Raw genomic sequence first — 26,893 nt, 5'->3', positions numbered from 1 at the left:
CTTGGTTCGATCATTTTGGCCTAATAAGGCGCTGCCCTCTGCCCAGCAATGACCAACATCAGAAGCCAGTTTCTAGAAGGTCCCCCCACTCTGTATTGTCTACAGAGCTGTAAATCAGAAGGGGACTTTTGGACGTCCCTGGCGGTCCAGTGGTTAAGGCTCCGTGCTCCCAATGCAGGGGACCCAGGTTCGATCCCTGGTCGGGGAACTAAGATCCTGCATGCCTCAAGGGAAGGCCAGAAAAAAGGGGGTGGGGGAGGGGACTTCTGTCAGAAGAGATTTTTCATAAAGTTTAGCGCTCACGTGGACTAGAAGGAAGCATAAGGACATGTGATTCGAGATCAGCACCCTTATTTCGAAGGGGAAACTGAGGCCCAGAAGGGCAGGTAACGAGGCCAGCCAGCAAACCTACAGCCAAGTTTGGAACAGCTGGCAGGCCTGTGGCTCACGGTCAGATCCCTTTCTGCCATTCCACAGGCCTTTTCTTCCCTTCATGTCTGAACCATGTCTGAATCGTATATTCCTATCTGAGGATGCCGAGTTGGTGGGCAGGTCCTGGGGCTCGGGCTGCCAGCGTGCCCAGCCTCTCTTGATATCTCAGCAATGGTACAACCAGCCTCACCATGAGAATCGAGAAGCAAAGAATCCCTCCCATCACCCACTAATGCAACTAGCAACGCCACTGAGGGGACCCAGTCTGACCTGTCAGGGCTGGGTATGCAGCCTCCCTAGGCCTCATCCTCCCATTACAGAATATAAAAGGCACAGGACATCGGGTTAATAAACAGCTTTATTTGCCCTTGACAGCATCAATTTTCTTACATTCTCAATTAATTTGCCATTAAAGTGCTGGAAATTTCCTTAATCACGATAACATTTGTTAAAAGAAATCAGCATTAATATCAGGAACGTGGCGATCACAAAGAAAACATTTCTCTTACAACACACAGAATGGAAGGCCCTCGTGTCGAGTCGGTGGGTTGGCTAATTTGCAAACAGACTCTAAATTCCCTCTCATCGTGAGCCCCAAACGGGCTGGGACCGCCACCCCTGGGGAAGAAAAAGCAACGCTAAAGAGTTCTAGAAACACCCACACGCCCTGCCTGGCGGCTCCTCTCAGCCGTCTTGGGATGTTTCCTGTTTGAGTAGATCCGTCGGCAGGAGAAATGAAGGTCTGGCCCCCCTCTACTGCCTTCTCCACCCCCCACCCTGACTAACAGAAGCCCCAAAAGTCATTACAATGAAAAAGTGGGTTTCCATGACCCCAACGCTAACAATGTTCAGTAAAAATGAGGATAATAAACACAAAAGCTTGCTTAGTAAACAGGAGCTCTCAGCGTTCAATGCAAAAACAAAAACCTGAAATCTTAAGGCAAATACTGTTGACTTTGCACACGGGCTGGACGAAGAACTTAGAACTCTTGACCTATCTGTAAAGCTCCAGGAGGAGCCTATAGGCGCTTGTCTTTTCAGCGCTCGCCCCTGCCAGAGGCCAGGTGTTTGCGTTACTGCTGAGGCTGTCGGCGGGTTTCTCTTTGGAGTTTATATACAAACTCACCCAAGGCTGATGTATTTTTATACATATATGTACACACACACAGAGGCCTGCTACTCTTTCTTTGTGGAAACTGTCAGCTCCACCTCGGGAAGCTGGATGCCAACTTTAGTCCCACTGTCACTGCTAGAAGATGTCAGTTGGGACTTCTTAGAGGCCAAGGACACTCCACTCCCCTGTAACTTGCCTGCCTCATCATCACTCCCAGTCACCTCATAATGACCTTTGCTCTTTGACCCCAATCCACCAAAGGTACCAAATTTCAGCTTCCCATGTTTCCCTTTGACTTTCCCGCCTTCCAGCAACACTTCCCCACCTTCGAACTCCAAAGTTCCCGGAGGGGTAAAAGATGCAGAATGCTCCCTTTCTTCACTGAAGGAATTTGAGCGGTGCTGTGCCTTCTTGCTTTTGAATAAGGAGAATTTGCCTTTGGGCGAAGACGTTTCGACTTCTGCCTCTCCTTCCAGAGAGCCTAGGCTGGCCTTGGAGCTCTTCAGCTCACCTTTGGACCCTGGAATGGACGCTTCCGGTGAGCCGGTGACACCAGGTTTCCCTTTAGGTTTGGAAAAGTTGAACTTGGGCATTTTGATTTTGGACTTTTTAAGTTTTACATCAGACTCTTCCCACTCGGCCTCTCCGGCACCAGACTGGACAGTGGCCTCCGCTTTAGGGAAGTTAATATCCACCCCTACTTCTCTGCCAACCAGCTCACGGCCAGAGAAGGTGAACTTGGGGATCTTCATCTTGGGGAATGTTACTTTTCCAGATCCGCTTTCCAAGTCACCTTGAGGCTCAGACACACTCAGCCCAGGACCCTGAAGTCCAATCTGGTCTCCTTTGACACCTCCTTCTATCTTTGGTCCTGAGAAATGAAGTCCTCCGGCAAACTTAGGTGCATCCAGGTTGAGAGCAGAGGAGACCTGGGGTCCTTTCCACTCCCCGCCGGAACCTTTGACGCTCACATGCCCCTCACCCAGGCTGATATCTGGGGCACTGACACCCCCTGAAACATCCATGCCTCCTTTGATTTTCGGGCCTTTCAAGCTGACACCAAAATCTGACTCAGGAGATGCCACGTTAAAGGAAGGCCCTTTCATGCCAATGTCAGGAAGGGCCCCGTCGAAACCTATTCCTGAACCTTTCAGATCACCTTTGATTTCAGGACCAGAAATATGCCCGGTTGGGAGTTTCACATTCACACCTGGCAGCTCCACCTCACATCTGGATGACTTAATTCCAGGCGTCTGGAGGTTTCCTTCTAGGCCTTGAACACTGATGCCCGGAAGACCTCCTCCAACTGTGGGGCCTTTCATGTCACCACTGGCCCCGAGGCTGCCTTTTGCTTTTGGTCCTTCCAAATTCAAGTCCACATCTGGTGCTGAGATTTGAGGGCCAGAGATCTGAGGCCCTTTCAGGTTCAGGCCTCTGAGGTTCAAATCTATGCCGGGCCCCTTTAGTTCTCCAGCGACTTGTGGCCCCTTGACGCCGATGTCCAAGTCGGACCCTGGAGCGGAGATGCCAAACTGGGGCAGCTTCATCTTAGGAAGTTTGACACCACCTTCAGGTGCCTCCAAGCTTAGGTCAGGAGCACCTACTGATACTTCAGGACACTTGATGTCACCAGAGACAGCCAGGTCTCCCTGCAGGCTTGGTCCCTTCAGGGTCACATCTGGCGCACCGACATCAAGCATTGCTGTGGCATCAGTTCCAGGCACTTTCATACCATCACCTTCCACCTTCACCTTTCCACCGACACCTCTGAGGTCAAGCCCAGGAGCGTGCACCTTCATGCTGGGAACAGATACATCCAGGCCTCCCTTCAAACTTGGTCCTTTCGAGTTCAGGTCAAGGTCAGGTCCAGAGACTTTTGGCGCAGAGAGGTTCACTGAAGGCAAGTCTATTTTGGGCCCTTTCAGAGACACATCGGGCCCTTCAAGCTTAACATCTGGTGCGCTCAAGCCTCCTTCTAGAGAGGGCAGCTGGACCTCAGCTCCCCCACCCTCCATCTTCACACCAGGGACGCCGATCTTGGGCATCGAAAACTTGGGGAACTTAATTTTCGATTCTGGACCTTGCAGATCTACGTCTGGTCCTTCCAGTCCCACACTGGGGACATCACCCTTTATCTTTGGTCCTTTCAAGTTAACATTCACATCAGGGATGGAGACTTGAGGGGCAGAAATGCTGAATGACGGTGCTTTGACTTTAGCATCTGGGCCTTCAATGTTGATGTCAGATGCATCCAAGTTCGCCTGCACCCTGGGGCCTTTCAAGTCGCCCTCTATTTTTGGCCCTGAGACATCCACACCTGGCACCTTGAACTTGGGAGCTTTCAGCTTGATGTCAGGACCTTCCACGTTAATCTCTGGTGAGGAAACATCCAGGTCAGGTGCCTGGATTTCACCCCCCATTTTGGGGCCAGGGAGGGAAGCTTCCGCTTTAAATTTAGGTGACTTAATGTCAAATTCGACATCTGGAAAGTACATTTTTCCAAACATAGGTTTCTTGGTCTTGGGAGATTTCGCGTCGACTTTAAGTGAGGCATCCGGCCCTGCAACGTTGACATCTGCATCAGGAGACTTGAGGCTGGCATCAATCTCACCCCCAGGAGCATTCACATCAAATCCTTGTTTTTTGGCCTTAATTTTAGGACCACTCATGTGAATTTTAGGTATTTTAAACTTACTCTTCTTGCCCTTGCCACCAACACCAATTTCAGGAGCCTCAACATTCAGCTCTGCCTCAGGAACTGTCACATCGAGGGAAGGTGATTTGAAGTCAGCTTTGGGGCTTTTGGCCCCAAACCCAAACTTGGGCTTCTTAAATTTGGGAATTTTCACATCTGGCCCCTCAGTGTTAATATCTGGGCTCTCCACGTGTACATCTAAGCTTGGAGCTTCGAAATCAACTTTGGGTCCCTTGAGGTCCAGTTCACCGCCTTCTAATTTGGGACCAGAAACTCCAATTTTGGGTGCCTTGAGATGCAAATCAGTATCAGGCGCAGTTACTTTAGGGGCAGATATATCCAGTGAGGGCATCTTCAAATATGGGCCACTGAGTTTGGCATCAGGGCCTTCAAGATCCAGACCTGGACCTTTAAGGTCTACTTTGGGGCCTTTGAAAGTCCCTTCAATCTTAGGGACAGACACATCGAAATCTCCTTTGCCTGTGGATCCTTTCAAATCCAGGTCGACATCAGGCACGGAGATTTTGGGAGCTTTGATGTTCATCTCCGGCATCTTGAACTTGGGGCCTTTCAGTTTCGCATCTGGACCTTCAATATCCACATCTGGAACATCAATGTCCACCTTGGGTCCTGAAACGTCAATGTCAGCCTTAGGCAGGTTCACATCCACTTCAGGGCCCTCTCCTTTGAAGCCAGGCATGCTGAACTTGGGCATTTTCACCTTAGGCATCTTCAGGTGCCAGTCTGGGCCATGAACGTCCACATCTGGAACATCAATGTCCACTTTGGGGCCCTTGACATCAACTTCGGGGCCCTTGAGGTCACCTTCCATCTTAGGCAGAGAAACATCCACATCTCCCTTTACTTTGGGTCCTTTCAGGTTTAAGTCAATGCCAGGCATGGGGATCTTAGGGGCTTTGATGTTCACCTCTGGCATCTTGAACTTGGGGCCCTTCAGTTTCGCATCTGGACCTTCAATATCCACATCTGGAACATCAATGTCCACCTTGGGTCCTGAGACGTCAATGTCAGCCTTGGGCAGGGTCACATCCACTTCGGGGCCCTCTCCTTTGAAGCCAGGCACACCGATCCTGGGCGCCTTGAGATGCAGGTCAGGCATTTTAAACTTGGGGCCCTTCAGTTTCCCGTCTGGACCATTAATGTCAAAATCAGGAGTGTCTATGTCCAGCGTAGGGCCTTTAACATCTATTTTGGGGCCTTTCAGATCTCCTTCCAGTTTAGGGATGGAAGTGTCCAAATCTCCTTTTATCTTAGGTCCTTTCAAGTTCAAATCAATGTCACTCATGGAGATTTGTGGGGTTTTAAAATGGACATCAGGCATCTTAAATTTGGGTCCTTTGAGTTTCCCTTCAGGACCTTCAATGTCCACCTCTGGCCCTTTCAGATCACCTTCTACCTTAGGCAGTGAAAAGTCCACATCCCCCTTTACCTTTGGCCCTTTCAGACTTAAGTCAAAGTCAGGCATGGAGATCTTGGGGGCTTTAATGTTCATCTCTGGCATCTTAAATTTAGGCCCCTTCAGTTTTCCATCTGGACCTTCAATATTGATATCAGGAGTGTCAGTGTCCAGTTTGGGGCTCTTGATGTCCACCTCAGGGGACTTGAGATCACCCTCAACTTTGGGCAGAGAGATATCAACATCACCCTTCATTTTGGGGCCCTTCAGGTTAAAGTCAAGGTCAGGCATGGAGATTTTAGGGGCTTTTATGTTCATCTCTGGCATCTTGAATTTAGGGCCCTTCAGTTTTGCATCTGGACCTTCAATATTTACATCTGGAACATCAACGTCCACCTTGGGTCCTGAGACGTCAATGTCAGCCTTAGGCAGGTTCACATCCACTTCAGGGCCCTCTCCTTTGAAACCAGGCATGCTGAACTTGGGCATTTTCACCTTAGGCATCTTCAGATGCCAGTCTGGGCCATGAACGTCCACATCTGGAACATCAATGTCCACTCTGGGGCCCTTGACGTCAACTTCGGGGCCCTTGAGGTCACCTTCCACCTTAGGCAGAGAAACATCCACATCTCCCTTTACTTTGGGTCCTTTCAGGTTTAAGTCAATGCCAGGCATGGAGATCTTAGGGGCTTTGATGTTCACCTCTGGCATCTTGAACTTGGGGCCCTTCAGTTTTGCATCTGGACCTTCTGTATTCACGTCTGGAACATCAATGTCAACCTTGGGTCCTGACACATCAATGTCAGCTTTAGGCAGGTTCACATCCACTTCTGGGCCCTCTCCTTTGAAGCCAGGCATGCTGATCTTGGGCATTTTCACCTTAGGCATCTTCAGGTGCCAGTCTGGGCCATGCACATCCACATCTGGGACATCGATGTCCACTTTGGGACCTCTGACGTCAACTTCAGGGCTCTTGAGGTCACCTTCAACTTTGGGCAGAGTAACACCCACATCACCCTTTACGTTGGGGCCCTCCAGATTCAGGTCAACGTTAGGCATGGAGATCTTGGGTGCCTTGAGGTGCAGGTCAGGCATTTTAAACTTGGGGCCCTTCAGTTTCCCTTCTGGACCATGAACATCAATGTCAGGAGTGTCTATGTCCACCTTGGGTCCTGAGACATCAATGTCGGCCTTGGGCAGGTTCACATCCACTTCAGGCCCCTCTCCCTTGAAGCCAGGCATGCTGATCTTGGGCATTTTTATCTTGGGCATCTTCAGGTGCCAGTCTGGGCCATGAACGTCCACATCTGGAGCATCAATGTCCACTTTGGGACCTCTGATGTCAACTTCAGGGGCCTTTAGGTCACCTTCCACCTTAGGCACAGAAACATCCACATCTCCCTTCACCTTAGGACCTTTCAGGTGCAAATCAAAGTCAGGCATGGAGATCTTGGGGGCTTTGATGTTCATCTCTGGCATCTTGAACTTAGGACCTTTCAACTTTCCCTCAGGTCCTTCAATGTTAACATCAGGGCCTTCAATGTCCACCTTGGGTCCTGACATGTCAATGTTGGTCTTGGGCAGGTTCACATCCACTTCAGGCCCCTCTCCTTTGAAGCCGGGCATGCTGATCTTGGGCATTTTTATCTTGGGCATCTTCAGGTGCCAGTCTGGGCCTTGAACATCCACATCTGGAGCATCAATATCCACTTTGGGACTTTTGATGTCGATCTCAGGGCCTTTCAGATCTCCTTCAGTCTTGGGAAGGGTAACATCTATATCACCCTTCACCTTGGGCCCCTTCAGGTTTAAGTCAATGTTAGGCATGGAGATCTTGGGCGCCTTCAGGTGCATCTCTGGCATCTTGAATTTGGGCCCCTTCAATTTCCCCTCTGGGCCTTCAATGTTAATATCAGGAGTTTCAATGTCCACTTTGGGGCCCTTGATGTCCACCTCAGGGGCCTTGAGGTCACCTTCCACTTTTGGCAAAGACACATCCACATCACCCTTTAGTTTGGGGCCCTTCAGGTTAAAGTCAAGGTCAGGCATGGACATTTTGGGAGCTTTGATGTTCATCTCTGGCATCTTGAATTTGGGGCCCTTCAGTTTCGCATCTGGACCTTCAATATTCACATCTGGGGCATCAATGTCCACTTTGGGGCCAGAAATACCAATGTCAGCTTTGGGCAGGTTCACATCCACTTCGGGGCCCTCTCCTTTGAAGCCAGGCATGCTGAACTTGGGCATTTTCACCTTGGGCATCTTCAGGTGCCAGTCGGGGCCTTGAACATCCACATCTGGGACATCAACGTCCACTTTGGGCCCTCTGATGTCCACACCTGGCACGTTCATTTCACCTTCTATCTTGGGCACCGACACATCCACATCCCCTTTGACTTTGGGGCCTTTCAAGTGTAAGTCCACATCAGGCATGGAGACCTTGGGAGCTTTGATATTCATATCAGGCATCTTGAATTTGGGACCTTTTAAGCCTCCCTCTAGACCTTCCACATTGATTTCTGGGCCCTCAATGTCCATTCTGGGACCCTCTATGTTGATGTCTCCTTTTGGCAGATCCACAGCCATATCTGGCCCTTCTGCTTTTAAGCCGGGCACACTGAACTTGGGCATTTTCATCTTGGGCATTTTCAAATTCCAGTCTGGACCATGAACATCCACATCAGGTGCATCAAGATGAACTTCTGGTGCCTTAATGTCCACTTTGGGTCCTTTAAAATCACCTTCTAAATTAGGACCTGCAACATCTAAGTCTCCTTTGACTTTAGGACCTTTCAGGTTTAACTCCACATCAGGCATAGACACTTTAGGAGACGAAATACTCAAGAAAGGCATTTTGAACTTGGATCCTTTCACTTTTCCTTGGACCTCAATATCGGGAGCATTAATGTCAACTTTTGGACCTGTTACGTCAATATCTGGCTTTTTGACTTTGACATCTACCTCAGGTGTCTGAACTTTGGAGCCTGAAAAATTAAATTTGGGAAGCTTAAAACGAGATTTCTTTGACTTGCCTTCAATATTGAGCTTAGGACCAGAAATGTCCACTTCTGGGCCCTTTACATCTAACTTGGGAGCTTTAATGTCACCTTCCAATTTGGGTCCAGAAACATCAACATCTCCCTTAAGTTTTGAGCCTTTCAAATTCAGGTCAATTTCTGGCATGGAGATCTTGGGCATGTTTACATGCACATCAGGCATCTTCAGCTTTGGACCTTTTAATTTGCCTTCTGGGCCATGAATATCAATATCTGGTGCATCTACATCTATCTTCGGGCCTTTGATGTCAAGAGAAGGCCCTTTCAAATCACCTTCTACATTTGGAAGTGAAATATCCACCTCTCCTTTCATTTTAGGGCCTTTAAGATCAAGGTCCAAATCTGGCATTGATATCTTAGGAGTTTTGATATTCATCTCTGGCATCTTGAACTTGGGACCCTTCAGTTTCGCATCTGGACCTTCAATATTCACATTTGGGGCATCAATGTCCACCTTGGGTCCTGAGACGTCTATGTCAGCCTTGGGCAGGTTCACATCCACTTCTGGGCCCTCTCCTCTGAAGCCAGGCATGCTGATCTTGGGCATTTTTATCTTGGGCATCTTCAGGTGCCAGTCTGGGCCATGAACGTCCACATCTGGAGCATCAATGTCCACATTGGGGCCTTTCATGTCAACTTCAGGAACTTTAAGCTCACCTTCCACTTTTGGTAAAGACACATCCACATCACCCTTCACTTTGGGGCCCTTCAGATTAAAATCAATGTCAGGCATGGAGATCTTGGGGGCTTTGATGTTCATCTCTGGCATCTTGAACTTAGGACCTTTCAACTTTCCCTCTGGTCCTTCAATATTAACATCAGGGCCTTCAATGTCCACCTTGGGTCCTGACACATCAATGTCAGCTTTGGGCAGGTTCACATCCACTTCTGGGCCTTCTCCTTTGAAGCCAGGCATGCTGAACTTGGGCATTTTCATCTTAGGCATCTTCATGTGCCAGTCTGGGCCTTGAACATCCACATCAGGGACATCAATGTCCACTTTGGGGCCTTTGACGTCAACTTCGGGGCCCTTGAGGTCACCTTCCACTTTAGGCACAGAAACATCCACATCTCCTTTCACCTTAGGACCTTTCAGGTGCAAATCAAAGTCAGGCATGGAGATCTTGGGGGCTTTGATGTTCATCTCTGGCATCTTGAACTTAGGACCTTTCAACTTTCCCTCTGGTCCTTCAATATTAACATCAGGGCCTTCAATGTCCACCTTGGGTCCTGACACATCAATGTCAGCTTTGGGCAGGTTCACATCCACTTCTGGGCCTTCTCCTTTGAAGCCAGGCATGCTGAACTTGGGCATTTTCATCTTAGGCATCTTCATGTGCCAGTCTGGGCCTTGAACATCCACATCAGGGACATCAATGTCCACTTTGGGGCCTTTGACGTCAACTTCGGGGCCCTTGAGGTCACCTTCCACCTTAGGCACAGAAACATCCACATCTCCTTTCACCTTAGGACCTTTCAGGTGCAAATCAAAGTCAGGCATGGAGATCTTGGGGGCTTTGATGTTCATCTCTGGCATCTTGAACTTAGGACCCTTCAACTTTCCTTCTGGCCCTTCAATGTTAACATCAGGGCCTTCAATGTCCACTTTGGGTCCTGACACATCAATGTTGGCCTTGGGCAGGTTCACATCCACTTCTGGGCCTTCTCCTCTGAAGCCGGGCATGCTGATCTTGGGCATTTTTATCTTGGGCATCTTCAGGTGCCAGTCTGGGCCGTGAACGTCCACATCTGGAACATCAATATCCACTTTGGGGCCTTTGACGTCAACTTCAGGGGCCTTTAGGTCACTTTCCACCTTAGGCACAGAAACATCCACATCTCCTTTCACCTTAGGACCTTTCAGGTGCAAATCAAAGTCAGGCATGGAGATCTTGGGGGCTTTGATGTTCATCTCTGGCATCTTGAACTTAGGACCTTTCAACTTTCCCTCTGGTCCTTCAATATTAACATCAGGGCCTTCAATGTCCACCTTGGGTCCTGACACATCAATGTCAGCTTTGGGCAGATTCATATCCACTTCCGGGCCTTCTCCTTTGAAGCCAGGCATGCTGAACTTGGGCATTTTCATCTTGGGCATCTTCAGGTGCCAATCAGGGCCTTGAACATCCACATCTGGGACATCAACATCCACTCTGGGGCTTCTGATGTCCACATCTGGCACATTCATTTCACCTTCTATCTTGGGCACAGACACATCCACATCCCCTTTGACTTTGGGGCCTTTCAAGTGTAAGTCTACATCAGGCATGGAGATCTTGGGGGCCTTGAAGTGCATCTCAGGCATCTTAAACTTGGGACCCTTAAGCTTTCCTTCTGGCCCCTCCAGGCTCACATCTGGGGTTTCAATGTCCACCTTGGGTCCTGAGACGTCTATGTCAGCTTTGGGCAGGTTCACATCCGTTTCAGGGCCCTCGCCTCTGAAGCCAGGCATGCTGAATTTGGGCATTTTCATCTTGGGCATCTTCAGGTGCCAGTCGGGGCCTTGAACATCAACATCTGGGAGATCAACGTCCACTTTGGGGCCTTTAATGTCCACATCGGGCACTTTCATTTCACCTTCTATCTTGGGCACCGACACATCCACATCCCCTTTGACTTTGGGGCCTTTCAAGTTTAAGTCTACATCAGGCATGGAGATCTTGGGGGCCTTGAAGTGCATCTCAGGCATCTTAAACTTGGGACCCTTAAGCTTTCCTTCTGGCCCCTCCAGGCTCACATCTGGGGTTTCAATGTCCACCTTGGGTCCTGAGACGTCTATGTCAGCTTTGGGCAGGTTCACATCCATTTCAGGGCCCTCGCCTCTGAAGCCAGGCATGCTGAATTTGGGCATTTTCATCTTGGGCATCTTCAGGTGCCAGTCGGGGCCTTGAACATCAACATCTGGGAGATCAACGTCCACTTTGGGGCCTTTAATGTCCACATCGGGCACTTTCATTTCACCTTCTATCTTGGGCACCGACACATCCACATCCCCTTTGACTTTGGGGCCTTTCAAGTTTAAGTCCACATCAGGCATGGAGATCTTGGGGCCCTTGAAGTGCATCTCAGGCATCTTAAACTTGGGACCCTTAAGCTTTCCTTCTGGCCCCTCCAGGCTCACATCTGGGGTTTCAATGTCCACCTTGGGTCCTGAGACGTCTATGTCAGCTTTGGGCAGGTTCACATCCATTTCAGGGCCCTCGCCTCTGAAGCCAGGCATGCTGAATTTGGGCATTTTCATCTTGGGCATCTTCAGGTGCCAGTCGGGGCCTTGAACATCAACATCTGGGAGATCAACGTCCACTTTGGGGCCTTTAATGTCCACATCGGGCACTTTCATTTCACCTTCTATCTTGGGCACCGACACATCCACATCCCCTTTGACTTTGGGGCCTTTCAAGTTTAAGTCCACATCAGGCATGGAGATCTTGGGGCCCTTGAAGTGCATCTCAGGCATCTTAAACTTGGGACCCTTAAGCTTTCCTTCTGGCCCCTCCAGGCTCACATCTGGGGTTTCAATGTCCACCTTGGGTCCTGAGACATCAATGTCTGCCTTGGGCAGGTTCACATCCACATCTGGGCCTTGGCCTTTGAAGCCAGGCATGCTGAATTTAGGCATTTTCATCTTGGGCATCTTCAGGTGCCAGTCTGGGCCCTGGACGTCCACATCTGGGACATCAACGTCCACTTTGGGCCCTCTGATGTCCACACCTGGCACGTTCATTTCACCTTCTATCTTGGGCACAGACACATCCACATCCCCTTTGACTTTGGGGCCTTTCAAGTGTAAGTCCACATCTGGCATGGAGATCTTGGGGGCCTTGAAGTGTATCTCAGGCATCTTAAACTTAGGTCCTTTCAACTTTGCATCAGGACATTCTTGATCAACATCAGGAACCTCCACATCCACATAGGGACCTTTCAAATCTCCCTCCCATTTTGGCACAGACACATCCACATCCCCTTTGACTTTGGGGCCTTTCAAGTGTAAGTCTACATCAGGCATGGAAATCTTGGGGGCTTTGAAGTGCATGTCTGGCATCTTAAACTTAGGGCCTTTCAACTTTGCATCAGGACCTTCCAGATCAACGTCAGGCACCTCCACATCCACACTAGGACCTTTGATATCAACTTGCGGACTTTTGAGATCACCTTCTAGTTCTGGCACAGAAGCATCCATCTCTCCTTTCAGTTTGGGTCCCTTCAAATTCAAGTCCACATCTGGCATGGATATCTTGGGAGCTTTGATATTCAACTTAGGCATCTTAAATTTAGAACCTTTTAATTTTCCTTCTGGTCCCTCAATATCCAAATCAGGAGTATCAATGTCCACTTTGGGGCCAGAAACATTAATGTCAGCCTTTGGTAGATTCACATCTACATCGGGGCCCTCTCCTTTGAAGCCAGGCATGCTGAACTTGGGCATTTTCACCTTGGGCATCTTCAGGTGCCAGTCGGGGCCTTGAACGTCCACATCTGGGACCTCAACGTCCACTTTGGGGCCTTTGATGTCCACATCTGGCACTTTCATTTCACCTTCTATCTTGGGCCCAGACACATCCACATCCCCCTTGACTTTGGGGCCTTTCAAGTTTAAGTCCACATCAGGCATGGAGATCTTGGGGGCTTTGAAGTGCATCTCAGGCATCTTAAACTTGGGACCCTTAAGCTTTCCTTCTGGACATTCAACATCTATATCACCAACATCCACATCCATTTTAGGGGATTTTATGTCAATTCCAGGACCTTTCAAGTCTCCTTCCACTTTGGGAAGAGAAACATCTACATCAGTTTTCAGTTTAGGGGCTTTCAGGTTAAGTCCAACATCAGGCATAGAGATTTTGTGTGTTTGTATATGCATGCTTGGCATCTTGAACTTGGAACCCTTTAGTTTCCCCTCTGGACCTTCAATATTCACATCTGGGGCATCAATGTCCACCTTGGGTCCTGAGACGTCAATGTCAGCCTTGGGCAGGTTCACATCCACTTCTGGGCCCTCTCCTCTGAAGCCAGGCATGCTGATCTTGGGCATTTTTATCTTGGGCATCTTCAGGTGCCAGTCTGGACCATGAACTCCCACATCTGGTGCATTAATGTCTACTTTTGTACCTTCGGTGTCAATGTCAGGAGCTTTAATCTCTCCTTCTACGTTTGGAACCGTAACATCATAATCTCCTTTCATTTTATGGCCTTTCAGATGCAGACTAACATCAGGCATGGATATCTTCTGAGGCTTTATATTCATTTCTGGCAACTTAAATTTAGGACCTTTTAGTTTTGCATCTGGACCTTCAATATTCACATTTGGAACTTCAACATCCACCTTGGGTCCTGAGACATCAATGTCAGCTCCAGGCAGGTTCACATCCACTTCAGGCCCCTCTCCTCTGAAGCCAGGCATGCTGATCTTGGGCATTTTCATCTTGGGCATCTTCAGGTGCCAGTCTGGGCCATGAACATCCACGTCGGGGACGTCAATGTCCACTTTGGGACCTTTGATGTCAACCTCTGGCCCTTTCAGACCGCCTTCAACTTTGGGCAGAGAAACATCCACATCACCTTTCACCTTGGGGTTTTTGAGGTTTAAATCAATGTCTGGCATAGAGATCTTCGGAGGCTTGAAGTGCATCTCAGGCATCTTAAACTTAGGACCCTTGAGCTTCCCTTCTGCACCTTCAAGGCTCACATCTGGGGCTTCAATCTCAACTTTGGGTGCAGAGACATCAATGTCAGCTTTAGGCAGGTTCACGTCCACTTCAGGGCCCTCTCCTTTGAAGCCAGGCATGCTGAACTTGGGCATTTTCATCTTGGGCATCTTCACATGCCAGTCAGGGCCTTGAACATCCACATCTGGAACATCAACATCCACTTTGGGGCCTTTGATGTCCACATCTGGCACTTTCATTTCACCTTCTATCTTGGGCACAGACACACCCACATCCCCTTTGACTCTGGGGCCTTTCAAGTGTAAGTCCACATCAGGCATGGAGACTTTGGGGCCCTTGAAGTGCATCTCAGGCATCTTAAACTTGGGACCCTTAAGCTTTCCTTCTGGCCCCTCAAGGTTCACATCTGGGGCTTCAATGTCCACCTTGGGTCCTGAGACGTCAATGTCAGCCTTGGGCAGGTTCACGTCCACTTCAGGGCCCTCGCCTCTGAAGCCAGGCATGCTGAACTTGGGCATTTTCATCTTGGGCATCTTCAGGTGCCAGTCGGGGCCTTGAACGCCCACATCTGGAACATCAACATCCACTTTGGGGCCTTTGATGTCCACATCTGGCACGTTCATTTCACCTTCTGTCTTGGGCACAGACACATCCACATCCCCTTTGACTTTGGGGCCTTTCAAGTGTAAGTCTACATCAGGCATGGAGATCTTGGGGGCCTTGAAGTGCATCTCAGGCATCTTAAACTTGGAACCCTTGAGCTTCCCTTCCGGCCCCTCCAGGCTCACATCTGGGGCTTCAATGTCCACCTTGGGTCCTGAGACATCAATGTCAGCCTTGGGTGGGTTCACGTCCACTTCAGGGCCCTCTCCTTTGAAGCCAGGCATGCTGAACTTGGGCATTTTCATCTTGGGCATCTTCAGGTGCCAATCAGGGCCTTGAACATCCACATCTGGGACATCAACATCCACTCTGGGGCCTTTAATGTCCACATCTGGCACTTTCATTTCACCTTCTATCTTGGGCACAGACACATCCACATCCCCTTTGACTTTGGGGCCTTTCAAGTGTAAGTCCACATCAGACATGGAGATCTTGGGGGCCTTGAAGTGCATCTCAGGCATCTTAAACTTGGAACCCTTAAGCTTTCCTTCCGGCCCCTCCAGGCTCACATCTGGGGCTTCAATGTCCACCTTGGGTCCTGAGACATCAATGTCAGCCTTGGGCTGTTTCATGTCCACATCTGGGCCCTCGCCTTTGAAGCCTGGCATGCTGAATTTAGGCATTTTCATCTTGGGCATTTTCAGACTCCAGTCTGCATCCTGAACTTCCACATCTGGTGCTTTAACATCTACTTTGGGACCTTTGATGTCCCCATGTGGAGCTTTCATCTCACCTTCTATTTTTGGTGCAGACATATCTAGATTCCCTTTCATTTTGGGTCCTTTAAAATCCATGTCAACATCTGGCAGGGTCATCTTGGGAGCTTTGAAGTGCATCTCAGGCATCTTAAACTTAGGGCCTTTCAACTTCCCTTCTGGTCCTTCAAGGCTCAGATCTGGAGCACTAATATCTACCTTGTGTGCAGAAATGTCAACATCAGCCTTGGGCAGGTTCACATCCAATTCTGGGCCCTCTCCTTTAAGGCTGGGCCTGGTGAATCTGGGCATTTTCATCTTTGGCATCTTTAGGTTCCAATCAGGACTGTGAACTCCAACATCTGGGGCACTGACGTCTACCTTTGGCCCCTTCAGGTCCCCTTCCAGCTTTGGCACTGTAACATCATATTCCCCTTTTACCTTGGGACCTTTCATATGCAAATCTACATCAGGCATGGAGATCTTGGGGGCCTTGATATTCACCTCAGGCATCTTAAACTTGGGACCCTTCAGCTTTCCTTCAGGTCCTTCAATATTCACATCTGGAAGTTCAACATCCACCTTGGGTCCAGCGATGTCAATGTCAGTCTTGGGCAGGTTCACATCCACTTCTGGGACCTCTGCTTTGAGGCCGGGCATGCTGAACTTGGGCATTTTCATTTTGGGCATCTTCAGGTGCCAGTCTGGGCCTTGAATGTCCACATCTGGAGCATCAATGTCCAGTTTGGCACTTTTAAGTTCAACATCAGGAACTTTAATCTCACCTTCCACCTTCGGCACTGTGACATCATATTCTCCTTTTACACTAGGGCCTTTCAAATGTAAGTCCACGTCTGGTATGGAGATCTTCGGGGCTTTGATATTCATCTCAGGCATCTTAAACTTGGGTCCTTTCAATTTCCCCTCTGGTCCCTCAATACTCACATCTGGAGCACAGACATCTACCTTGGGCCCAGAAATGTCCACATCAGGCTCAGGCAGGTTTACATTCACTTCGGGGCCCTCTGCTTTGAACCCTGGCACAGTGAATTTGGGCATTTTCACCTTGGGCATCTTCAGGTGCCAGTCTGGGCCATGAACGTCCACATTAGGGGCATCAATGTCCACTTTGGGGCCTCTCATCTCTCCTTCAAGTTTTGTTGCTGTTACATCATACTGTCCTTTTACCTTTGGGCCTTTCACATGCAAATCCACATCAGGCATGGTGATCTTTGGTGTCTTGACACTCACTTCAGGCAGCTGAACATCAGGACCTTTAAGGTTGCCCACCAGGCCCCCTATGTTGACCTTTGGGGCTTCCACACTGACCTTGGGCCCTGAAATACTGACATCACCTTTGGGGAGATTCACATCTACATCTGGCCCTTCCCCTTTAAGTCCTGGAGTGCTGAACTTGGGCATTTTCATCTTGGGCATTTTCAGGTTCCAGTCCGGACCATGAATGTCCACATCTGGGGCACTGACGTCCACTTTGGGGCCTCTGACATCAACTTCAGGGACACTGACTTTCCCCTCTACTTTTGGAAGCGTGACATCCACACCCCCTTTCACCTTTGGTGTGGGAACATTTAAGTCTACGTCTGCCATAGAGATCTTGCAGGTTCCTTCTTTCCCAGAAGGACCACTAAACTTGGGGCCAGTCACGGTCCCCTCTAGGCTGGGTGTCTCTGTGTCCACTTTGGCGCCTTTAACTGCCACTTGAGGGCCTTTAACATCACCTTGAAGCCCAGGAGCAGAAACCTTAATGTCTCCTTTCAGTTTAGGGGACCTGAGGCTCAGATCCACATCCTGCATGGAGATTTTAGGTGTCTGAACAATCACTTCAGGAGTCTTGATTTTAGGACCTTTCACCTTCCCTTCCAGTCCCCCAGAAGCAACCTCAGGTAGGCCAACATCCCCAGAGACCCCAGGAAGTGTCACATCAATGCCAGCTCCCTCTCCCTTAGAACCTGATACAGAGAATTTGGGGGCCTTCACCTTGGGCATATTCAGTTTGCCCCCTGGCCCGTGAATATCAATGTTAGGAGTTTGAACTTCCACCCTGGAGCCAGCGATGCTGCCCTCAATTTTGGGCACAGAGATGTCCACCCTTGAACTCCCCTGTGGCTTGGTACCTTTCAGGCCCAGGTCACCCTCAAGGGATGGCCCAGTGATCTGGGGGCCCTTCAGCTTCCCCTCAAGCCCCTTAATACTGGCAGAGGGACCACTGACTTCTAGCTGAGGGGTCTGGATGTTCCCGCCAATGGTCAAGCCTGGCTTGCCACCCTTGTGCCCCACAGAGAATTCAGGGGCAGAAACACTCAACCCTGCCTCTGGGGCCTGACCCTCAAGCCCTGTTGAGACACCAAATTTTGGGAGCTTCATGGAGGGAAATTTAATTTTCCCATCGTTGCCACTCTCAAGAGCTGGGCCCTGCCACTCTGCTGCCCCACCCCCAAGAGAAGACAGAACGTCCACCCCTGGGACTTGGACCCCTCCTTTGCTACCTAAGTCCAAGCCCTTTGCACTGACACTGACACCCGGGCTTCCCACCTTTATCCCAGGCCCGGTGACCTGGACCTTCGAGTGGCCAGCACCTTGGAGCTCTGGTCCTGAAGTGGAAATGGACCCTGCTTGGATGTCCACAGTGGAGCCTGTGGTGGGGGACAGTGCCCCCGAGCCCGAGGGCAGTCTGATCACTGTCTTCCCAGGCTGGGTGTCCACATCCACGGTGGAGATTTCAGTCAGTTCGTGCCGTGGAATCTTGATCTTGAACTCAGGGCTGCTGATGTCGATGTCCTTGGCTCCTTCGCGGCTTGTCACGTCCACAGTGTAGGCTGTGACCCTCCTAGTCACCGTGATGGTGCGGCTCTGGGTCTCCCCAGGCTCCCCTTCCACTCCATCCTCCGGCTTCAGCCGAGGCTTGATCTTCGTGGTGTAGATGCGCTGGTACTCCTCGTCATCCCCGCTCTGCAGAAACACACGCCCCCCACAGGTTGCAGCAGCGTCTGCGTGAGTGACAGCCGCTTGGCCGCAGCCCAGCCCACAGCATGGTTGCCTGTTTCCCAAAGAAGCCGGGACCGTAAGGGAGGCCCACGGAGCCTCCTGGGACACAGCACAGGGGACTGAAGAGAGGGGCTGACGGCCACACCACAGGAGGAGAACAGAAATTACTTGGGGAATCTCTGGTAAGCAAAAGCCATGGGGAGTGGGGACAGGTAGCCTCCCAGACAGTGGAGTCTGGGAGAAGGATTTACAATCAATTCTAGATTCGAATCGGCCCAGCAGGTCTCAGGGACACCTCCCGGTGACTAGCTCCGTGTTGACTGGACCTTCAGCTCTCACCTCTCGCCTCTCACCTGCCTGGCTTGTTTGTTTAATCTGCAGGGGAATCCTCCCAGGGACCCTTCGGAAAGCATTTGTTGAGCCTGGTTGTGCCAGGGTTAACATTTCCACTTTGAGGACTCATTATTTGTTAAATAAACAAGCCATCAGAAGCAGCAGAGAACTGTCCCTCAGGCACTCTGCTGCCCAGCCTCTGACTCACAGATGAGTCCAGGCCTCTGGAAGTAGAAAAATGATGTCTGTGAGGCAGAACTGGGCACCTGTGAAATCATTTCAAAGATGCCTGCAAAGCAGCCAACTTCCTCCTGGCACCGAGGAATAGACCAACGAGTGGGTCCCCAGGCGGGGACCCTCGGAAGAGACTGACAGAAGACTTTTAGCGGCAGCCACACGTGAAAAGGAGAAACAGCCTGGCTCTACAGAGAGCAGAGGGTGAGAGCAGGAGAGAAGCCAGGAAGGACAAGCTGCCCAGCGGGCGGACAGAGGCTCAGGAAGGGGGATCAGCCCGTCGGCGTGGTCGGGGGAGCTAAGGGCACGGCCAGCCGGCCAGGCACTCACCAGAACCACGTCAGGGCTGTGGGAGCTGAAGACATCGTAGGTCCGGGTCTGGCCGGGCTCAGGGGAACGGTCCCCCTTGCGATGCAGCTTCAGGCCCACGGCGTGGTGCCCCACGGTGCTCAGCAGCTGGGCCACCTCTCCGGACTGCAGGTTGTCAAAGTAGATGGTAGCACCCACGATCTGGTCCCCTGAGCAGGGAGGAGCGGGAAGCGGGTAAGACCACCCAGGGTCTCGGGGAAACAACACACAACCACTCTGTACCGGGCCCTCAGACTGACGTGCAGGTGTGGTAACACCCATTGTAGAGATGAGGAAACTGAGGCAGAGAGGCCACCTAATTTGCCCAAAGTGGCAGAGCTCATGGGTGGAGGAGTAGGAACAGAGGACGGCGCGTCCACCAGTCCTCAGGACCACCTCCCGCGAGGACTGTGAGAGAACCAGGGATAGAGGGCGGGCAGGGGAGGGCAGGGCTTAGGTACCGGCCATCCTGATGCCACTGGGACCCAGCCCTCCACAACCACCCACCCACTTGTGCTGCCCCTGCCTTTCCCTCCAGCACCCTCCCCCTCCCCGTCCCAGCAGCAGCCCGCACCCCCGAGGTAACTCACCCTCCTTGACCACCCCAGTGCGGGCCGCAGGGGAGTTCTGCATCACCTCCTGCACAAAGACGCCATCGTCCCTCTGGGTGATGGTCAGCCCGTGGGAGCCGCTGCCCTGCCAGTTGGGCAGCAGCAGCTCCCGGGTCGTCTCTTCCTCCTTCTCCATCTGGATGAGGTAAGGAAACGGGGCAGTGGGGGCATGAGGGGATGGGGAAGCCAGGGATCCCCCTGGGCGTGGGGCACTGTCTCCGAGGTGCCTGCCTCCACTGTGGGCGGGCTCCCAAGGTGGACAGTGGACACAGCCGCAGCGGAGGCAACCGGCCCCTCGTCCTGTCCCCCCCGGCCCTGCCTCCCGATAGCACGTGCCTCCCGGGTCTCTGCCCTCCCCATCCTCTCACCTCCACCGCCCTCGTCACCCTCCCTCCTACTGACCTTGGCAGGACTTGGTTCAGGAGCGGATGCCTTGCCAGAAGCCCGCCCCTCTTTCCTCTCCTCTTCTCGGAGTGTCTCTCTCTTGGGAATCTCGGTCACACAGCCTAGGGAGAAGGTCACATTCGGGCTCACACTCAGCACTTGGCTTGTCGAAACCCCGACCAGCTGCTGTGCAAGAGACGGCCGGTTGTTTTGCCCACCCCCCCCGGGCCAAACCAAATCCCCAACCCCGCTACTGTCATCAGCTCCATTCACACAAGACTCTGCAGCCTGGGATCACAGGAAGGGGGTTTGGAAGAGGCCAGACTCAGATTCAAATCCTGGCTCTGCATCTTCCCGGCTGTGTGACCCGGGCCAAGTCACTTAACTTCTCTGAACTTCCATTTCCTCATCTGAGAAAATGGAGACGATAAAGAATTCCCATGAGGACTGAAGGAGCAAGAGAAAGCATGTGAGAAAAGCTCTGGCCCATCGGAGCCTCCCAACAACCCCATTCTCATTAGGTCCCTTGTAACAGCTTCAGCCCCCATAGTGCAGGTGGGGAAACCGAGATTCGGAGAGGCCAGCCGGCCGGGGGTGCACCGTGAGAGAGCAGCTACGATCGGGCTCTGAGCCTGTAACTCTTCCTCCGATGCCATATCAGGCCTGCAGCTCTAACCTGTGTGAGACCCCTCCTCAGACTCTCCGGCACTGGGGGCCACTGGCAACCTGCAAGCAGGGCTGGCTGGTGGTGCCCTCCCTCCGCCAGTGGCCGACAGTGAGTGACTCCGGGTCACCCTAACCCCAGCCTCAGAACCAGGGGGACGCTCGCCAGCTGGGAGCTCCAGGAGCCCTGCCACAGGCAGAGGCCAAACAATGGAAGCCCCAGGCCCCCCAGCACCGGCCCAAGCCCAAGAGGCTGCGGTCCAGCTGTGCTGCCTCAAGGACGTGGTGAGTCAGGGCCCATCTGGCTACACCTGCTGGGCCCTGAAACCAGGCCCCCATAGGTGCGGGCACTGAGGGAGCAAAGACACCCTCCAGCCACGGGATGAACTGTCGGCTGCAGAGGCGCCGGGGAAGACACCAGGCAGGCCTCCAGCCTCCAGACACCCAGAAGTACGCCTGTGAAACCGTGCGGGGGGTGCTATAAATCGTGGAGAACCTCGCCCAAAGCTCCTCCCTAAATCTGCTGACACCCAGAAATTAGCCAACCAATCAATAAATACATGCATACTGATCGTCTCCTGTATGTCCAACATTGTACAGGACACTGCCGAGAAGTCTAGCAAGGGACAGACACAGCTCAGCCCAGCACTGAACTCTACACTGCATCAGGCTATCACCTAACTTCACTCATGCGTCCTCCAAACGTTTACTGAATGCACTCCACGTGCCAGCTATGGAGAGTTAAAAGACTTAGCTTCTGTCCCGGATATAAGTTATGAGCAAGGTGCTCTGGGCATGACCAATTTCGCCTCTGAATGTTCCGGAAGGCTTGGGAGCCTTCTGGGGGAATGAAATCTAAATGGAGTCTTGAAGGTGCTGAGTTTGCCTCTGAGGACGGGATTCATGGAAATTCATAGGCACTGAGGACTTCCAGTGTCAGGCAGATCACAACACCGGAGAAAACAGCCACAGACACCCGGTTCGCCAACCACCTGCACTCGCTCACGTGGTAGTTACGTCAGCACAGGTGCCGGCTAGGAGGCCAGCGGCAGCCAGTTGGCACAGGTGTGAGCTGAGGAACTCACCTCCTTCCTTCCTACCGGAAGTCCCGCTGACCCTACCCATAGTGAAACAGCAAGCTGGAGCTTAAATGGTGCCTTCCCCCGGCGTCCAGCACTGAGAAGCCAGCCCTGCAGACAAGGAGTCAGGCAGGGCAGGGAAGGAAAGGGCTTCCACCTGAGGGCTTCTCAGATCCCCGAAGCCACCGCCTGCACTGGCACGCCCCTCTTCCTCCTTGAGCAGGGCCCCTTTTTTCAGCCCAGCATCTGGTGCTGAGCCAGCAGGCGGCGATGGGGCAGCAAGCCAGACAGCTCACCCTCGCCCACGTCTCAGCCCCACCTTCCCTCCTTCCCCAGTGAGTCACTGCGGCTGCAGTAGCTCCAGACACGCCAAGGGTCACGCCTAAAACCCGATCGACCAAGTGCTTCACGGGCCAGACCCCCGGGGGCCAGAGGGGCTGGGGCCCGGTGAGAGGCAGTGGGCTTCCCTGCCAGCTGCTCGGCACAGAGCCCCAGGCCCGGAGTCCAGGGAAGCACAGCTGGGAGCCTCAGGAGGGATGTACCACATGCCTCAACCCCTGGGGCTAGCGAGGAGGCCATGGTGAGCAGAGAAAGGGCCACAGTCTGTGAGAAGAGGAGGCGCTGGACCCAAGGCTGCAGGTTGGCCCTGGCAGGGCATCCGCTGGCTTCCCGGCCAGGCAGGGCTGCCAACCACCACGCCTGCTCTGGCTCAGGCCTCACCTCCTGGCACAGCCAGGAAAGACTCCCCTCCTCTTTCATCTGACCTGGCCGGGCACGGGGGTGCTGATAGGGGATTCGAGGCCACGGTGGCAAGGGCCTATTTTCTGCACTTGGGTCCCAGCCCTCCATCTCGCCCACCCCTGGGGCCTGTACCGAGCCCAGATGGGCCTTCCTTCTCCTCCCGCACAAGTCAGGTGAAGCCAGCTACCCGGGGGGCTGGGGCTCCACCTTGCTGCTGCCCAAAGCAGGGAGCTTTGGGGAATTCCACACATTCAGTCAAGTGGCATAAGCCCTCGGAGTGGAAGAAACCTTAGGCCACATGTGGCTATTTAAATGTAAGTTAATTTAACTTAAACATTTAGTCCATTGGTTATAGTAGCCGCACTTCAAGAGCTCAACAGCCACGCAGGGCTACCATATTAGAAGCGCAAGTACAGAACATTTCTACCGCTGCAAAGTCCTGTGGGACAGCACCACCTGCTATTTACAGATGGGGATAGTGAGGTCCAGAGCCCTGAGAATGGCGGAGTGTTGGGGGCCTAGAACCCAGGACTGCTAGCTCCCTGCCCGCAGTCCACCCGACACTGGCTCACAGTAACCTTCGTGATGGGATGGGCTGGACTGGAGACCCTCTAAGACACGGGGCTGCCTGGAGGGCAAAAAAGGAGTGATTTGGTGAGGCCACTCCAGCTTCAAGGTAGAGAGGACACGCAACTGAGGCTGCAGGGACAGAGTGTAATTCAGGCCAGAAGCGGCTAGAGAAGAGCGAAGCTGCCCTGACAGTTCAAAACCACAAAGGAGGATGTGCAGAGCAGCAGGGCTCTGCCCATGCCACCTCTGCAGACTGGGGGCAACACCCAGGCAAATCCGGGACAAGGCCCAGGAGACAGACTCTTTGCCCCAGGAAGATGGTCTCCGCCAGGTGTTACCTCCAGAGGAACATGTTCTCCCACTGCTCCCAGGAAACAGAGCCCCTTCTGCCCAAGATCCAGTATGAAAACAGCCAGGGAGGGGACCCAGCCTAACGGCTGCAGCAGCCAAAGACAACCTCGCAGCCAGCGTCAGCGTCAAGATGACAGGAACTGATACACACACACACCCGGGAGTCAGGCCCACGGGCCTCAAGGCCTCCACGCACCAACCCCGGAGTCAAGATACCCAGCAGAGGGACAGAAGTTTGTCCATATGCCCAGCACAGGCGGGACACAGGAGGTGACACTCCAAGGCAGAAGGGAGCACACCCACCCACGGTGGGGAGGACGCTGACAGCAATGAAACTTCCACCCAGCACACGAGCAAACCGGGCCACCGTACACACAGGCCAGGGGGAAGCAAGCTCAGAACTCAAGCTCAGAACCCAAGCTCAGAACAATGAGGTGACTCACACCAGAGCCACAGACTCCCACCAGCAGGAAAGCTGTGAACACTTATAACCAGGACCAGGGGCTGAGACATTCGGAGAAAAGAGAGACACGCCCGGAGAGGCCGTCTACGCTCACGAACACTCCCCGGGCAGTCACAAGGACGGGAAAGCTCCGCATTAAAAGAAAACGCCACCGCCACCCCCACCCCGGCCCCGGCCCCGCCCCCGGCCCCGCCCCAGGGGGAGAGAAAGAGAACTTTGCAGAGCTCCTATGGTGCCCCAGGACACCAAGGGGTCCCCTTCCTTCCCCAAACAACCCTATGTGATTAAGAATTAATATCCTGATTTTAGAGTGCAGAAATAGGCCCCAAGGTAAAATGACTTGCCCGAGTATGAGACAGAGTTGAAATACAAGCCCGGGGTTCTCTGACTCCAAGGCCTCTCTACCCACGGACAGCGACAAAGGCACAAATAAACACACAAGAGAGGATGAGAAACCACAGAGAAAGATGCACAAGGGAGATACACGGGAGGGAGAGACCGAGAGACCTATACTGGAGGGGGGCAGAGTGAGAGCTGGAGAGGCACGTCCACAGGAAGGCGGAGAGGCCTCCACGCTCATCCAGAGGGAGCAGACGTGGTGGGAGGAGGATGTCTCGGAGGGACAGAAACACACAGAAAGAGAGGGGCTGAGATTCGGGTAGGGGCGCGGGGAGAGACCCCAGGAAGCAGTGATGCCCGTCAAGGTGCACCAGCACACGGGGAAGGGGGAGTGGCCATCAGCTTCTTGCCCACACACCAGCCTTGTCCTGGCCCAGCTTGGGGACAGCTAGCCCAGAATGGGCAGGGTCCCAGGCACCCCAGAGCCCAGGATCCGAGGGCCCTTTTGGTTCTGAGTCATCAACTCTGTGTTCCCAGGAGCCAGAGATCCTGAGCCACCCGGAACCCAGCTCACCTGCAGACTCTCTGGACCCCAGCCGGTGAAGACCAAGAGAATCATCCCCTTCTGGGGCTTGGCAGGCACCAGACCCACTCTAGAGACGGGCACCCGCAGGGCAAGGCAAACATTCCCACTCACTGGGAAATCCCAGGTCCAGAGGAACAAGGAGGAACACAGGGGCGCCTCTCTTCCAGTGCCCAAGCCTCCAAACGGACCTCCACATAGGCAGCCGCCAGACCTTGGTCTGGAAAACAACCTGCCCCATTCTAACTGGAGTAGCACCGCGTTCCATTCAGAGTCTAAGCTGGAACCGAGAACCCTGAGGTCAGCTGATTCTGGACGGCACGCCCCCAGGGGGCACTTTCAACTTGAATGGGGTATGTGTGTTGGGGAGGGCGAATCATCAGGGAGAATTTGACGAACATGTTGCAAGACACAGGCAACATGGGCACTGGAGAAACAAAGAAAGACACACGGGGAAGCACACACAACCCGGGCGCGCAGACACACCCCTCAGTCCCCCTCCTCACAGCCCAGAGCAGGCCCGCAGCCCCTGCCTCCCCCAGCTCACCACAGACACCTGTCTGCGCGGCCCCAGGCCCTGCGCATCATGGAGGGAGCCTCTACCTGTTAACCTGGGGCCCAGATTCCGTGCCTCCCTCTAGCGCGTGCGCCCGCCTAGCTCCTCCCTGGCTACCGGGGCTGCTGGTCCCGCCCACACTTCCCACTTGGAGCAAGTTTTTCCAGCCTCATCACTCCAGCCCTCTCCTCCACGTCAGCCCCTTCCCCTGGCCCCTCACCATCACACTAGAGTTTCCTGCCCCTCGACTTCCAGAGCAGCCCCCCACCCCCACTCCAGCCAGCCAGCCGCTTTCAGGGCTCCGCCCAGCCACCTTTCTCCATCTCTGTCCCCTGGCCCCTCCCACTCCCGCAGCCCCAGCGCTCCAAGTTCAAGCTTCCAACAGGGAGAGAGATTCCTTCTTCCTCCCCTGACCAAGACGGACTCCCCTCTCCTTCTGGCAGGGACTGGGGACAGCTTCCATTCTCCAGCGGGCAGTCCCCACACCTGGCCACCTCGCCAGGGAAGAGTGGGCCTTGACCCTGGACGGCTGGGATTAAGACAGCAGCTGGGGGATGGGGGGGTCCTCCTGACTGGGGCAAGGCGTGAAGAAGAGCTCGCTGTCTCACCGGGTCTCGCCCCGGGGGTAGATTACAGTTTGGGAGCTGCCCGCGGACAAGACCAAGGCGGATCTCTCCGCCCAGAGGTCGGGTCACGCTAGTGCAGGGGCTCGGGGCCAGGCCACTCGGCTCAGCTGCCAAAGAGCCACCCCCCCCCAGCCCGGCCAGGACGCAAAACCAGGCGCTTCCCCTTCCCTAGAACCTCCGCTCCAGCCCCCGGGGACCGGGCAGGATGCCCCTCCCTGACCGGCCCTGTGCGGCGCCTCGCTCAGCCTGGATCGGCGCAGCCTCACTC

General features: G+C 53.0%; 1 protein-coding gene across 42 annotated transcripts in view; it reads right to left on the bottom strand.

Moving 5' to 3' along the window:
- Positions 1-772: 772 nt before the first annotated feature.
- Positions 773-26,893, bottom strand: part of AHNAK (AHNAK nucleoprotein) — a 39,146-nt gene continuing 13,025 nt past the window's right edge. For 4 of the 42 annotated variants that reach the window (XM_049713330.1, XM_049713327.1, XM_049713329.1 and 1 more), the window contains exons 2-9: positions 20,673-20,776; positions 20,250-20,406; positions 19,642-19,829; positions 15,163-18,708; positions 14,572-14,778; positions 12,355-13,197; positions 10,779-10,818; positions 773-9,242 (exon numbers count right to left, since the gene is read on the bottom strand). In XM_049713330.1, coding sequence (XP_049569287.1) covers positions 1,609-9,242; positions 10,779-10,818; positions 12,355-13,197; positions 14,572-14,778; positions 15,163-18,708; positions 19,642-19,829; positions 20,250-20,406 — 12,615 coding nt within the window. In that variant the 5' untranslated portion in view covers positions 20,673-20,776 and the 3' untranslated portion in view covers positions 773-1,608. Of the gene's footprint in view, positions 10,036-10,119; positions 10,287-10,434; positions 11,104-11,286; positions 12,277-12,354; positions 13,251-13,598; positions 14,038-14,571; positions 14,779-15,162; positions 18,709-19,641; positions 19,830-20,249; positions 20,407-20,672; positions 20,777-26,893 lie in introns of all 42 variants that reach the window. The other 38 variants (XM_049713342.1, XM_049713343.1, XM_049713341.1 and 35 more) reach the window with 38 other exon arrangements.

This window comes from Orcinus orca, chromosome 8 (assembly GCF_937001465.1).
Source record: "Orcinus orca chromosome 8, mOrcOrc1.1, whole genome shotgun sequence".
Classification (NCBI taxonomy): Eukaryota; Metazoa; Chordata; class Mammalia; order Artiodactyla; family Delphinidae; genus Orcinus; species Orcinus orca.
This window is presented reverse-complemented; position numbering and strand designations above follow the sequence as displayed.